General features: G+C 39.6%; 1 protein-coding gene across 15 annotated transcripts in view; it reads left to right on the forward strand.

Moving 5' to 3' along the window:
• Positions 1 to 14,457, forward strand: part of Spag9 (sperm associated antigen 9) — a 134,399-nt gene that overhangs the window by 55,941 nt on the left and 64,001 nt on the right. For 9 of the 15 annotated variants that reach the window (XM_063269405.1, XM_063269407.1, XM_063269406.1 and 6 more), the window contains 2 exons: positions 1,898 to 1,992; positions 6,556 to 6,706. In XM_063269405.1, the coding sequence (XP_063125475.1) occupies positions 1,898 to 1,992; positions 6,556 to 6,706 (246 nt within the window). Of the gene's footprint in view, positions 1 to 1,897; positions 1,993 to 2,407; positions 2,850 to 6,555; positions 6,707 to 14,457 lie in introns of those variants that run through there. The other 6 variants (XM_063269410.1, XM_006247150.5, XM_006247153.5 and 3 more) reach the window with 3 other exon arrangements.

The following is a 14,457-nucleotide window of genomic DNA, read 5'->3' on the forward strand; positions in this document are numbered from 1 at the left end:
CCCTTCTTTTTTAAAATCATAACCATAATATAAATTATTTTTAAAATTTCATGTGCAGTGTATTTTGTATTCTGTTTGTTTGTGACATATAGCTTGTTATTTTAAATATATCAGGAAATGCTTTAGGGTGTGGGATTTTCTTGTGGGTGTGAAGAAGAAAGAACAATGGGTTCATTGCTTCACTGGAGAGTTAACTAAAGGGCCAGATGCATCCTGGGTCCTGCAGTGTGGAACTGCTCAAGTAGCTGCATCAAACAGATTTGAGTCCCAGCTTTAAAGCTAATGGCGGAAAACACTTTATTGTTAGCTGTTTTCTGTTGGACCTGGGGATTATCTGTAAAATATTGTGAGGGTTAAATTAAAAATATTTCTGTTAAAGTGGTTAGCATTCAGTACGATAGCTGCTGTTTTGCTGTCCCTCTGTCCTAGTAAGGGCTACTTTAGTGTGGTCTGTATTTTCATATTAGACTATTTTGGAATGCCAGGATATTATAGTGTCTTCTAAATTTTAAATATTTAAGCATTTAAGATAATAACCTATTTGTAAAATTGGTTCTATAATGAATTACTAATAAAGACAATCTGAAGGAGGTTTCCTTTTCTTTCTTTTTAAAAACATTCTTTCATTTGAACAAATCACCTCTCCATGACTACTGTCCAGACAGGAGAACCCAGCTAATGCTTTCTACGACTTCTCTAACATTCCGTTTGCATATATGAGGACCAACATTGCTATATTAGTCTCGGTTTATTTTTTTTTCCTTGAAGTCCTTTCTTGATACAAGAATAAAGTGGCTCATTATTCCTGATTTGCTGACACAGCCAAAACTTTTTATGCAAAATTCTTAAAATGGTTTGGAAGAGAAAACTAGACATTTTAATAAAACATGTAAATGTCCTTGTAACTTTGTCTTCATTTTTCTTTACTGTTAACAGCTCTCATTTTGACTAGCCTTTTTATTTTAAATGTTAGTTTTAGTTGTCTGTGTGTGTGTGTGTGTGTGTAGGCCAGGTGTATGTGAGTTCCCATGGAAGTCACTTAGATTTTTCAGCTCTTGAACTAATGTTTTTTAAAACTATTTTTAAAATTGCATCTCTCTCTCTCTCTCTCTCTCTCTCTCTCTCTCTCTCTCTCTCTCTCTCTGTGTGTGTGTGTGTGTTTTCATATGACAACTTGTAACTTTTCCTTCCACCATATGAGTTCTGAAGATCAAATCCCATCCTATTTATCTTTTCTATCATGTGGCTCCTTATCTATGACTCAGAATCAAAGTATTTTTTATTTTTATTTTCTAATTTAAATTTTTATTTCTATTAATTTGTTACAATTATATTAAATACTGATGTTAGTAAATTAGCACAGGAGAAGGTACTTCGAAATTTTTTCAACTATAAATCTGAAGAAATAATTAAGAATACTGTCTTTAAATTAAATTGAAATTTATTTTTACTCTGGTAATTACTATTAGCATGGAAAGATGAATATACAGAATTTTCTCTCAAGTTGGGCATTAATCTTGATGTTCTCCATTTAAGTGCATGGTTTCTCAAATGTTACTAATTTTAGTCAGCATTCTCTTAGAACCTCCTACCAAAATCTGGGTACTACTTTGTATTTATACCAGTATTTTTCATTTAATAACATCACATATTTTACGAAACTGTTATGTAATGCAAAGGAGGATCTTAGCTGCGCTTACTGATTTTATTGTCTGAACTGTGAGCATTTGCTATTCCTTTGCTACCACAGGCTTTCATCCTCAGGACTTACGTCTTTACACGAAATTGAGTAATCTTGTAAGAAAGTTGTGCCAAAATGTTTCCATTGCTATAATTCTGTGTTCTATTTTAGGTGATAGCCTTAAGTTTTGTTTCTGTTTTTTCTTTCTTAAAATAGATGATCCATAATTACATGGAACACTTGGAAAGAACCAAACTTCATCAGCTCTCAGGGAGTGAGCAGCTAGAGGCCACAGCTCACAGTAGAATTAGGTAAGCTTTGCTGTATACCCTGTGCCTAAGAAAATGTGAAAATCAGTAATCCATCTTTTTTGTTTATGTTTTTCCTGTTTTTTAGTCTGAGAACAATAGTCAGCTCCCCCAAAATCTCTACAGGAAAGGGAAAAAAATGTAAAAATAGAAATATCATTTTAAAAGTTAAATTATGAGCTTCATGAATTATAAGCAACATAGTGCAGGGTTTTAATTATTTCCTTGATACTTGATGGAAAATCAGAGTAGGTTTGAAATTTTCCCGTTTGTGGGTATGCCGAAGTTTTTCAATTCTCCCATATAATTGGTCCTTTTTGTTGCACAGAGGCATGTTTAAAAGGATTAGCCGGCCGTCTGTTTGATGTAGGAGTGTGAATAAATTATGTAGATCGCTAGGTATTGTAGCCAATGAGCTAAGCCAAGACTCTTAGTGGCGAGGAACGTAGTTAGTAGGCTGGCTCTCCTCCGGGTTGCTGCATAAATGCTAGGAGCAGCAGCTCTATGGTTATGAGGTGGGGGGGGGGGAGCGGAATGACGTCATCTCTCGGGAGCCGCTGCAGGATGGAGTGGAAAGCTGCTGCTGATGGCATTGTTTTTGTGGCAGCAGCTGAATGACAGATCCTCACTACAAAGATACCCTTTTGGCCCCCGCGTAGGCCTCCTGGTTCGGACATTTCACCATGCCAGCACAGCGCCATGAATCCTGGATGCATGCTGCTGTTTGTGTTTGGCTTTGTTGGCGGGGCGGTGGTCATTAATTCTGCGATCTTAGTATCTCTCTCTGTTTTGCTGCTTGTGCACTTTTCTATTTCTACCGGTGTGCCAGCGCTGACGCAGAACCTACCAAGGATACTCAGGTACTCCGTCCAGTCTCTCTTGGAAGCTCCTGCTTCGCTGGTGGTCTTTTGTTTTTTAATTCTTAGCACCATGAGTCTGCTTTGTAACCATTTCTGTTGCAGATTCAAACAATGGAAACGGCCTCAAGCTAGGATGTCTATTATTTTGTAGGTTCCTAAATGGAACTCTGTTTTGTGTTTGAAAATTACAGACCAAAAAAAAAAAAAAAAAAAAAAGGAATTCTCTCTTGTACTTGTACATAAATATAAGGTCAGCGTGGTCTGAATGTTGAAGAGTAAGGAAGATCGGGAGCCGAGTACCAGGTCCAAGTTTGTATACAGCTCTGGATTTAGCTTCTGAGCATTTAGGGACAAATAGCTTTTATGCTTTCTGTTGCAAATGGTTAGCCACAGATTGTAGGTTCTATTTGTTTGAGTTGTCCTTTGCCTGATGTAATGTTTGATATCAGTTTTATAGTTATTAATAACAGCTTATGGAAACTGATATTTTCCTGCTATTATAAAATATATTTTAAACTAAAAAAATTTAAATTCTTAAGAGAAGAATAGAATGCCTTCCCCTCAGTTATTTGCACATCAAAGTTGTGAAAGCTTTACAAAGCCTATTCATTATTGTTTGGTCAGATGTCACCCTTTCTTTTCTTTGTACTCCTGGGTGACAAATACCCAGGCCTGCTTGTGGGGGTGGTCGCTGGTCTGTGTAGCTTTGCTGCTGTTCTCTACTTGCAGCCTGTGTGAACCACTTTCCACATCTTAAATGCTTTTGTCTAACTCATAAACTCAAAGAATCTGATTGTTCAGATTTCTCTTTTGTATATGAAGATTCATAGACTATAACTAGTTAGTATCAAGTGATTGTAAAGATACTTAAATCCTAATTCAGATTTCGGCGAGGAGAATGGAAATAGTTTCTTCTATGTGGTTCTTTTTTTTTAGGCCAGCTCACGCTTACTTTTTAACACTCAGAAATTAGTCTTCTCGTATGGTCTAAAACTAGGTACTTGATCATTCATTTTCTTTCCTAATTTATTTGCTTTTGAGAAGTCATATAGTCGAGGCTGGCCTTGAACCCCTCAGGAGCAGTCTCCTTGTCAGGGATGGAATTACACACAGTTCTCTGCTCAGTCCTTTACTGATGTGTACAATTGAGGAACAGTCTGACTATTTTGTATATGTTAGCACATAAAAGAGTTGTATACAAGTCTATGTATATTTAGGATATAAGGAAACTAAAGCTTGTAGGCTTGAAAATATGTATAATTAATATAAGATTAAGCTGGCTTAGGCGCTGCTGGAGAAGTTTGCCATGCAGTGGCTAAGACTTTGGAGTCGAACTGTCCTGTGCATGCAGCCTTGGGGCCTTTGGCAATTGTTTAATCTCTTAGGTTCCTTCTTTTAAGGTATTTACCTCAGTGACAGATTTTAAAAATCAAGCGAGCTATTATTTTGCACTTCATTACAGTTGCAGACTATATGGTCCATTACATAAGTAAATCAACTTCATGGTCATTTGTGCAGCTCACATTTTTAGTAGAAGTGACTTTTAATCTTCATCATTTTTCCTATTCTAAAATCTGGAAAAGCAGTCCTATTTCCTGGTTGGTTAGATTAGGTAAAGTACATCAATTATCTGGCTCCAGTACCTGCGAGTATAGCCAAGAGGCTACTTGAAATACAGATTTTCAAAAATCATGTATACGCATAAGCTGATATTTAAATAACCAACTAAAACTCAATCTATAGGAAGAACCAAAGCTACCAGCTACAGAATGTAACAAAGATTCCATGCTCGCCAGCTTTGCTTCCGTTAGGGAGTAAAATGCTGGACAGTGATAGCAGGGGTTCAGTTTAGGGATTTAAATCTGCCACTTGGCATTTTTCTACAGGCTCTCCATTTTTTGGTTAACTTTTCTGACTTTCTATGACTTGAAGTGTTTAATACATACAGTACCAAACATGCACAACAACGAAGTCCAAGACTAGTGTTAGCCTTTCAAGAGCTTCGTTTTAAGAGTGGAGTGTGTCAGACTTCCATAACTGCACATCCGGTCCACAGAGAAAGAAGCCTACGGTGATACTAATATTCTAGATCTGGAGTAGAGAAACCTGACGCATATTTGACCCATTTGACCCCTTCCTAGAGATCTACTTCTCTTAAAAAGTGATAAGAGCAAAGTAGAGGGTTGGGAATTTTCCTTGTACTGTGGAGTATAGATGGAATAGGAATAGGAAAACTTGTGTTGGCTTCAGCCGTTTAAAGCATGTTCAGTCTTCCGTGTGTAGAAAGGAGTTCATCTGGGAAGGTGATTACAGTGACTGGTTCCAATCTCGGAGTCTGTGCTATCTTCCTAGCTTTATAGTAGATAGACTGATTAAATTCCTACATGCTTTTTTCTTAAGGCATAAGGTGTGTTAGAAAAGAGAGACAAATAGTTGTTTGGGAGTCTCTATTCCCAAAATATGTTTTCCAAAATTGGGAATAGACATCAGGCTAGCAACTTTTCATTCTGTTATTTAAAGGGAAGCAAAGCACTTGCTATCATTTAATGAGAAAAGTAGATTGGGGTTTAAGAACAAAGGTGCAGAAATGATGTAGTTTAATGTAAGGCTAATAAGTCTCAAGAGGTAGCAACTGCTGTTGCCTGCAAAGACAAACATTAATAATGTAGTATACTGTCTACTAGCAAAACGCCTCCTTTTCTCACTGACACGTAAAACAGCCAACTAGTGTTTATTTTGTTTCAAAATTTGATTTATTTATTTGTTTATTGATTGTTGGAGGGTGAATGTGGCGGTCAGAAGACAACCTGTAGGAGTTAGTTCTCTCCTGCCACATGGGTCCTAAAGATTGAACTCAGGTTGACAGGTTTGGTGGCAATTGCCTTTATCCACTGAGTCATCCCACCAGCCTTCTTTTTTTTAATATTTTGTTGGAGACAGTATCTAATGTAAAACAGGCTGGTCTCTATTTGCTTTGTAGTACTAGGATGACCTTGAACTCCTGATCCTCCTTCTGTCTGTCTCCTACATGCTGGGACTGTAGGTGTGCACCATCACTTCCAGTAAAGAAAGACTTGGGAAAGAGCTGCTCTGCTTTCCTGACAGTAGTTTTCTGTACTCTGCCTAAAAGAACTGATGTAGTATGATTTGTAGAAAACCTGAACTTCCATAAAAAGCCTTTTGAATTTTTACTATTGAATAGTATCCCTGTTTCAAAGAGTATATTCATTTTCCTCTAGGAAGAAAAAGCCTACCCTAAAAACACTGTAGCTTGAAAAAGTGGGAAAAATGAGGACCAAGGGACTGGGGAGGCTGCCTTCGCTTGTTCCCCATGACCGCTAGCCTACACTGTTAAAACTCAGCAGCTCTTCTCCAGGTTTCCCAGACCTCACACCACCAACTTCCTGGCGGAGGCAGGTGTGCTAATGCATGCCTGTAGTCCCAACATAGAGCAGCTAAGGCAGGAGGAGCTCCAGTTCAGGGTCAGACTGAGCTAAGTTCTGAGACCTCATCTCTGACCAGCTCCAAACTTGCCAGCCAAAACCAGTGTCTAAACAGTGTTTCCACACTTTTCGGCTAGACCCTGACCTTAGCCTGCCTCATTTCCAAAGAGCTGGGATTCTATTCACAGCCTAGGCTTCTAACTTCATGACAAATAAAAAACCAAAATGAATGTTTAATTTTTTTTTCTCCTCTCTTCAAATAGAAAAGAGCGTCCTATCTCATTAGGGATTTTCCCTCTACCTGCTGGAGACGGGTTGCTCACACCTGACACTCAGAAGGGAGGCGAGACCCCAGGATCAGAGCAATGGAAATTTCAAGAATTAAGTCAACCACGGTCTCATACCAGCCTGAAGGTAAGACTTATTTTACCAGTACACTCTATAAGCATTCTTGTTCAAAAGAAGTCGCAGAAAACCAAAAGATAATATAATAGTGTAAGGCTGCCCAGATAGTTTATTGGGTGAAAGTGCTTGTCATCAACCCTGACAGTCTCCATTCTCAGGACCTAAATGATAGAAGAGAGAACCAACTCCCGAATATCCTCTGACCTCTGCAGAACCACCGTGACTGTAGTTTACACCTCATGCTATTGCACACAAATAAGTAAAGACCTCTAAATTTAAAAAATAGTTTATATATATTTTAGTTTGAAAATTATCTTAAAAATAAACAATTCAAGATGAGCTCTTCCCAGGGGTGTATGTTTTTGCAGTTAATTTTAAGTTACATAGGAAAACAAAACCAAATGCTGTTCTGTCTTTACCTTGTTAAGGTTATTGTTGCTATTATGAAACACCAGCTTGGGAGGAAAGGGTTATTTGGCCTGTGCATCACTATTCATCATTGAAGGAAGTCAGGGCAGGAACTGGGAGGCAGGAGCTGATGCAGAGGCCATGGTGTAGGGTGCTGCTCACCACTTGCTCCAAATGGCTTGCTCAGCCTGCTTTCCTACAGAACCCAGGACCTCCCACAAGGGACTGGGCCTTCCCCCATCAATCACTAAGAAAATGCACAACAGCATTTTTTTTTTTTTTTTGGTTCTTTTTTTCGGAGCTGGGGACTGAACCCAGGGCCTTGCGCTTCCTAGGCAAGCGCTCTACCACTGAGCTAAACCCCCAACCCCGCACAACAGCATTCTTAATTGAAGAATTTATTCTTCTACTTACAGCCCAATCTTAATAGAAGCATTTTCTCAATTTAAGCTCCTTCCCCTCTGATGACTCTAACTTTGTCAAGTTGATATAAAACTATCCAATACATTCTTGCTTGTAGTCTAATGACAAGATTTTTTCTATATTTAGTCTGTCTAATATGAATCTAGAATTTAGGGTCCAGTGACGTGTGGAACTAATTGGTATTTTGTTTGTGTGTGTTTTTTTATTTTTGTTTTTATGGGTACTGGAATCAACTTAGAGTCTTGTTGTTACTACTTTTGGAACCCTATATTCAGAAATTCCAACTTTATTTGTTTTTAGTATCACTGTTGCTGGTGGGGCACATTTGTGCAAGTCAGGAGACAACTTTTAGGAGTTGTTCTTCCACTGTAGGTTCTAGGAATAGAATTCAGGTAGTCAGGCTTGTGCTAATCCTTAGCTCTGGGCCAGGAGCATGATAAGCATGCACTCTGTTACTGAGATGTATCCCTTTAGTCTGAGATAGTGTGCCACTAAATTGCTCAGGCCAGCTTTGAACTCACATCGCTGTAGTTCAAGCTGACTTCAAACTCGTGATGACTTTCTTTCCTCAGCCTCAGAGTAGCTTATAAGTATACATCTTCTGGCCTGATTTATGTCTTTTTATTATCAAAATTGTATATATGTCTGTGTACCTGCTCGTTGTTTCTGTATGTGCCACCTGGGAGCAGTGCCTGTGGAGTCTAGAGGAGGGCACTGACTTCCTGCAGAGCTTCACTTCATTGTACTTCTTATTTGATTCAGGGTCTCACTATGAAGCCCAGACTGACCTTGAACTCAAGGTAGTTCTCCTGCCTCAGCCTTCCAAGTGCTGGGATTGCAGGTATACTCAGCATTCTCAATTATAATTCCACCTGAAAGAGTGCATTTTTCCTTCCTTAAAACTACTTTATGAAAGTGATAGATAAAATGCATTCTCTTTAGCCCAAAAGGCCTGGTGTTAATTCATTAAAGAATATATTTTGATCTAGAAAAATTTAGAAACTAATTAATAAATGTAATTAATAAGGTACTCTAAGAAGAGATATATTAAGAATGCTCAAAAATATTTTAAAGTTAGTCATGGTCACATGCAACTATAATTCTGTTAGGAAGGCAGAAACAGGAGGTTTGCAATAAGTGTATCGTGGGCTGGCTCCATGTTGAGCATCATGACAACCTATGCTTCAGAGTAAGATCCTATCTCAACACCAGAGAGGCAAGCGGAGAGGGAGAGAGAGCTGTCATTTGAACTCAGCCTGGGCAGCATAGACCTTACCTGAAGAAACAAACACATAAAAATTTAAAGTTATGTTCTATATCTTATAAAATAGAATATTTATAAAGGAACTATTGATTGTTAAAATGAAAGCCAGCCAGTCACAGTGAGCATACCTTTAATCCAATCCCAGCATTCTATAGTAGAGACAGTCAGCTCTCTTAAGTCTGAGGTCAGCCTGGTCTACACAGTGAGTTTCACGACAAAGAGCCACATAGTGACTGTATCCAAAGATAAAAAAAATGTAAAAAGCCCTGGTATATTGTAAAAATCTTCTGAATCATTAAACAAGCAGGTTGCCTGTTTATGTATAGATGAATTCTTTCTTCTCCTTTTCTGTGAAACATGGTCTCAGATATCCCAGGCTATGTAGTCAAGAATGACTTGAACTTCTCATGTGAGTCCACCTCCTGCATGCTAGGGTTATAGTGGGCATGTGTGAGTACACATGGTGTGGTGCTAGGAATTGAACAAAGCTTTCATTAATACTCGGTAAGTACTCTGCCAACCGAGCTTTATCCTTAGCTCCTTGTATCTTTTCTTACCTTTTCCCCTGTCTATCACTATCTAAGTACCTGTTTATATCTTCTAAAAGATTAAGTCATTTATTTTATTTCTCTCTGCAAGAACAGAATAATTACAGGAATGTGTGCAGTGTTGGAATTACTACCATCTAGGAAAGTGACCAGCAAATGGTAGGAAGTCAGCGTTTGTTGTAGAGACAGGGTCACACTATGTACCCCAGTTTGGAGTTACACTTGTAGTTACCTGCCTCAACCTCTTAGTGCTAGGATTATAGACATACCACCACACCCAGCTGGAACTCTTTGTTTATGAACTGTTTGATCTTTGTGTGTATTTGTATGTGCCACCTGTGTGCAGTGCTCAAGGAGGCCAGGAGAGGGCATCAGATACCCTGGAACTGAAGTTACAGGTGTATGCTAGTTGGCTATGGGTGTTGAGAACCAAACTAGGATCCTCTGGAAGAACATCAGTGTGTCTCCCCAGGTCCACATTATTTGTTTAGAATTTATAGTCTTCTGAGATAATATGAATGAATGATCTTTCAGCTGTAGATGGTAGAGATATTCAGAACGTTTCTGTTGATTTTTTGATATGTCCTCAAAGCAGTAGGCAGTCACTAAATATTTGAAAGTTCTCCTCTTCTCAAAAGTGTCTTAGACACTAAGTTTGCCTGTCCCACTTTTTTTTTTTCTTTTTTTTCGAAGCTGGGGACCGAACCCAGGGCCTTGCGCTTGCTAGGCAAGCGCTCTACCACTGAGCTAAATCCCCAACCCCGCCTGTCCCACTTCTTGTATAATTTGTCAGTCGGAATTTGTCAGTGGCGATGTCATTATGACGTATTTGTTCTTTATTCTGTAGCTACATGACCTTTTTCTTTTACTTTTAGGTTTAGTAGATCTTCCAAAATACCTTCTGAGTTGCTCACTTCCTGTGTTCTCTTTTCTAAAACAAACTTAAGTAGGAAGGATACTTAGAACATATCAAAAGTGTGCACCAGATGGCAGCCATGCTTTAATTACTATCCAGACTGGACAGTAAGGGAAGATTGTCATAGTTCTTTATTTAATCCTGTAATAAGCTATGACAAAACCTTATTGGCAAGTTATAAACCAGTTAAGAAATGATTAATAATGATGGTTTTTGTCTACTCTAGAAAGACAAAGATAACATTACTCCCCAAAGAGTTTATAAAGCAAAATCCAGTCCAGTCTGTGTCTTCATGTGGAAAGGCTCAGCAGGTAACAGTTTTCAGGAGCACACACACACATGCAGAGAGAGAGAGAGAGAGAGAGAGAGAGAGAGAGAGAGAGAGAGAGAGAGAGAGATTGATTTTTAATAGAAAAAAACAAAGAAAGCAAAGCAAGAAACATTTGAGCAAGATATATACAACTATGAAATGTTACTGTGACATCTTCAACATTGTTAGTGTACGATAATCATGATAAATCATAGACAGAAAGCCAGGTAAGTCAGAGAAATAATTTGTAGGGAAAGATGCTATTTTGGGATAAGTGTGAGAATGACAAGTGGAAATATTTCCCAAGAATAGTTTTGTGAGAAGGACACAACAGCATCACCCAGGCTCTGTGCTTGGGGCCACACTTGGGGAACTTGAGGAGCAGAGAGGAGCAGTTTCTCTTCATCCTGTTCCTCTCATCCCTTCGTAAGAGCACTGATGTACCTTTGGTTGAGCTGGCCCCAGACATCCTCCTTTGCAGCCCAGTGGGAAGGTCTCAGTCCTCACCTTGCCTTTTCATCATGCCCCAGGCTGAGTCCCTTCAGGTTCCTGAAGGCTTCCTTCCATTGGCAGGCAGGATAGCCTCACCTCCCACTTGCTCTTCCTTCTCTGGTGGTTTTGCTTCACTTTAGTCCTCTAAATCCCGGGTTGTCAGTACTTAAACCTCTGCGCTTCTCCTAGTCTAGTTGGTTCAAGTTCCATGTCTGCACATTGTCTGAACATTGCTGTTGATGAGTTACCTCCAGCCATGGCTCCTTTCCTGAACTCTGGGACTCTGCATCCAGTTGCATTTCTCCAGCTTTTTCTGCATTGGAGCTTTGCCTGCTTTACTCACCAAAGCACACCCTTTGACGATCAACCCCAGGCACTACAGTTTACATGAAGCTGTTCTCTTGACTCTTCCCTTATCCCCTGCCCCTCCAGGGTCTTGCCCTGGCTGGCCTTGAGTTCTCAGTCCTTCTACTACAGTACCCCTCCACATCATTGCTGACACTGGATTAGCATCCTCAAATAAAATTTAGGGACCAGTTCAAGGGGGGAAGTAAAGGAGTTTTGTATTTTATCATTAACTGAAATCTGTTCTGTAGAACTTCAAATGAGTTGCTAAAAATAAACCAAATGGGTAAAGCTATCCCTTCCTTCCTTCTTTCCTTCCTTCTTTCCTTCCTTTTTTAATGTGCCAAGTATGAGAATGAATGAAAATGTTCAAATTTAAGTGAGAATCCCCCTACCTGCATGGTTCTGGGCTTGAACCAGCCTCTCATCTTTAAACCCAAGGTCAGCCTTTTCACCTAACTGAATGGTATTATGACCAAATAAAGGAGGAACTTGTATATAAAAGGCAGTCCCAAGGTGATAACCGCAGTCTCAGCACTGTAGTGGAGCACTGTTTTATCTTGCCTTCCTTTCTCTGTACTGGTCAGACTTACAGTCACTAGAGGAGGGCAGAACAGGCAGACTTGGATCTTCTGGGTGGTGACAGTCTGGAATAGTGTTAGAGCTGCAGCAGCATAAGGGATGTCCTGTTAGCAGGGCAGCCTGACCTGCATGCCAATCCCTAAAACAGCAACCAATGCCTACCTACGTAGAGATAGCAGACGTAGGTATCTGAGCCTTACCAGTGAGAACATGGAGGAGGGCCTATTTGGAAAAGTATAGGTGTAGATTCGAGGACTTCGAGTTGCAGAGCTAATAACAGGAGTACATGTGACTTAGAGAAGGGGAATAGCTTATTCAAGAAAGGAAGCATGGTGGCAGGAGTTGAAAAAAGAATGGAGTGAGGATGGCAGGGGAGAAGAAAAAGCAAACCTGAAAGACTGGTTTTAATGCGTGCTTAGGAGACTTCAGCAGAATTGACAGCAAAAGAGAAAAATAGATAGACTGGAATCCTGGCAAATGGGCAGGGAAGGGAATCACATTTTCACTGCAATTCCTGCCTTCCTTGAGCAGGCACCTTAGTTTTCCTAGGTTTTGCCGTTATAAGCAATGCTGTAGTGAGTTGCCAACCACAGTCTAAAATGAGCACAAAAGGTCTGTAACTAGGATAATAAATACATTCGTTTATAACTGCCTCTATGTGTATGTATATGTTCCCAAAAAAGTATTTGGGATAGTATTTGAGTAGTATTCTGGGATGTTGATTGTTAGCAGGATATGATGTGCAGGAGTGAAAAAAACAAATTTAAATAATTAAAAGGACTGGGTTGTAGGTACCTAGTAATCTTTTGAAGAGTCCTTTATAACACAGTGATGTGACTGCTGTAGGACACTGCACAAAGCGCACGTTGGCAGGTTCTGTGTGTAAAGGCAGGGGTCAGTGTGTGCTGCATTCTTCAGGGGATGTGCTTAGCATGCAGAGCAGAAAGCTAGACAGAGCCAGCATTCTTGCTAAGAGTTTTCCGGTCTCTCTGTGTGTGGTAAAGTTCAGGAATTGTTCCTGTTCCCTTGGTCTTTATAAGTAGTCAGTCTCAGTAGGAGTCTCTGCACCACATTTCTGCTGTCTGTTCCTCCCAGGAAATAAAATAGTAAGTGTTTTAAAACTTTTGAGGTAATTTTATACTATAGCAGAAATTAAAAATAAAAATGGAATTTTAACAGCAAGTGGATTGTATTTTGTAATTCCATATTCTTCTTGCTTGTGACAGAACATAAGAAAATTGTCCTATACTTGCAGTTCGTCTGTACATTTTTCCCCACACCTCTATCCTTATTTGATAGATTCAGAGTGAACTCATAGAAGGGTAGACTTGGTCTTGTCACTCGTTTTAAACTTTTGGGAAAAGAAGATAGTATTATTTCTTTGTGGAAATTTATTTCGTTTGTTTTGGAGACAGGTCTCACTCTAGTCCAGGCTGGTCTAGAACTCAGTGCGTATCGAGGCTGACCATGAATTTAAAGCAGCCTCCTATCAGTATGAGCCCATGGCTCTATAGTACTCACATCATAATTTTATAAAGGACTTGAAATGGTGGTGTTTAAAGCATATCTATACATCTATATAGATATCTTCTAAGTTATTTACACATAGGCATTTATTAAGTACTCACTGATTCTTACCTAAATGTTTGAATAAACTTTCAGAATAAGGAAAAAGTAAGGACCTTGCCTCAGCCTCCTGAGTAGCTGGAATTACAAGCTGTGCCATCATGCCAAGACAGACCTTAGCTTTTACTGGTGCATATTGGTAGCGCTGTGTGTGTGTGTGTGTGTGTGCGTGTGCGTGTGCGTGTGTGTGTGTGTGTGTGTGTGTGTGTGTGTGTGTGTGTGAGAGAGAGAGAGAGACAGACAGACAGACAGACAGACAGAGAGAGAGAGAGAGAAATAGGCTTGTGCTCTAGTTTGTTTTTTTTTTTTTTAGCTTGCTCTTTTTCATTTTAATATGTATGAAAGCTTTGCCTAGTATATCTACTATCAGTGTGCCTGGTGCCTGCAGAGGACCAAATCCTGGTCCTTTGGAAGAGCATGGAAGTCTCTTAATAACTGAACCAGTTGTTAACAGTGTTTATCAATGGGGCTGGGGATTTAGCTCAGTGGTAGAGCGCTTGCCTAGGAAGCGCAAGGCCCTGGGTTCGGTCCCCAGCTCCGAAAAAAAGAACCAAAAAAAAAAAAAAAATAGTGTTTATCATTTAGGAGTTTCTCTGAGTGGCTCTGGCCAGTCTGTAATTGATTATGTAGCTTAGGCTGGCCTTGAACTCAGATCTGGTAATTCTGCCTTCTGTGAGCTGGGATTAAAGGTGTGTGCCACCACACCTAGCCACCTGTATACTTATGGAGAGAGAATACTTTTCCCTCCTTTTTTAAAGATGGGTGTAGAAATAACTATTAAACAAATCCTGGCTGCAGATTTGCTACCTGCCTCAATGGTTTATGTTCTCCAATGAAAGACAGGCA

Source organism: Rattus norvegicus, chromosome 10, assembly GCF_036323735.1.
Source record: "Rattus norvegicus strain BN/NHsdMcwi chromosome 10, GRCr8, whole genome shotgun sequence".
NCBI lineage: Eukaryota > Metazoa > Chordata > Mammalia > Rodentia > Muridae > Rattus > Rattus norvegicus.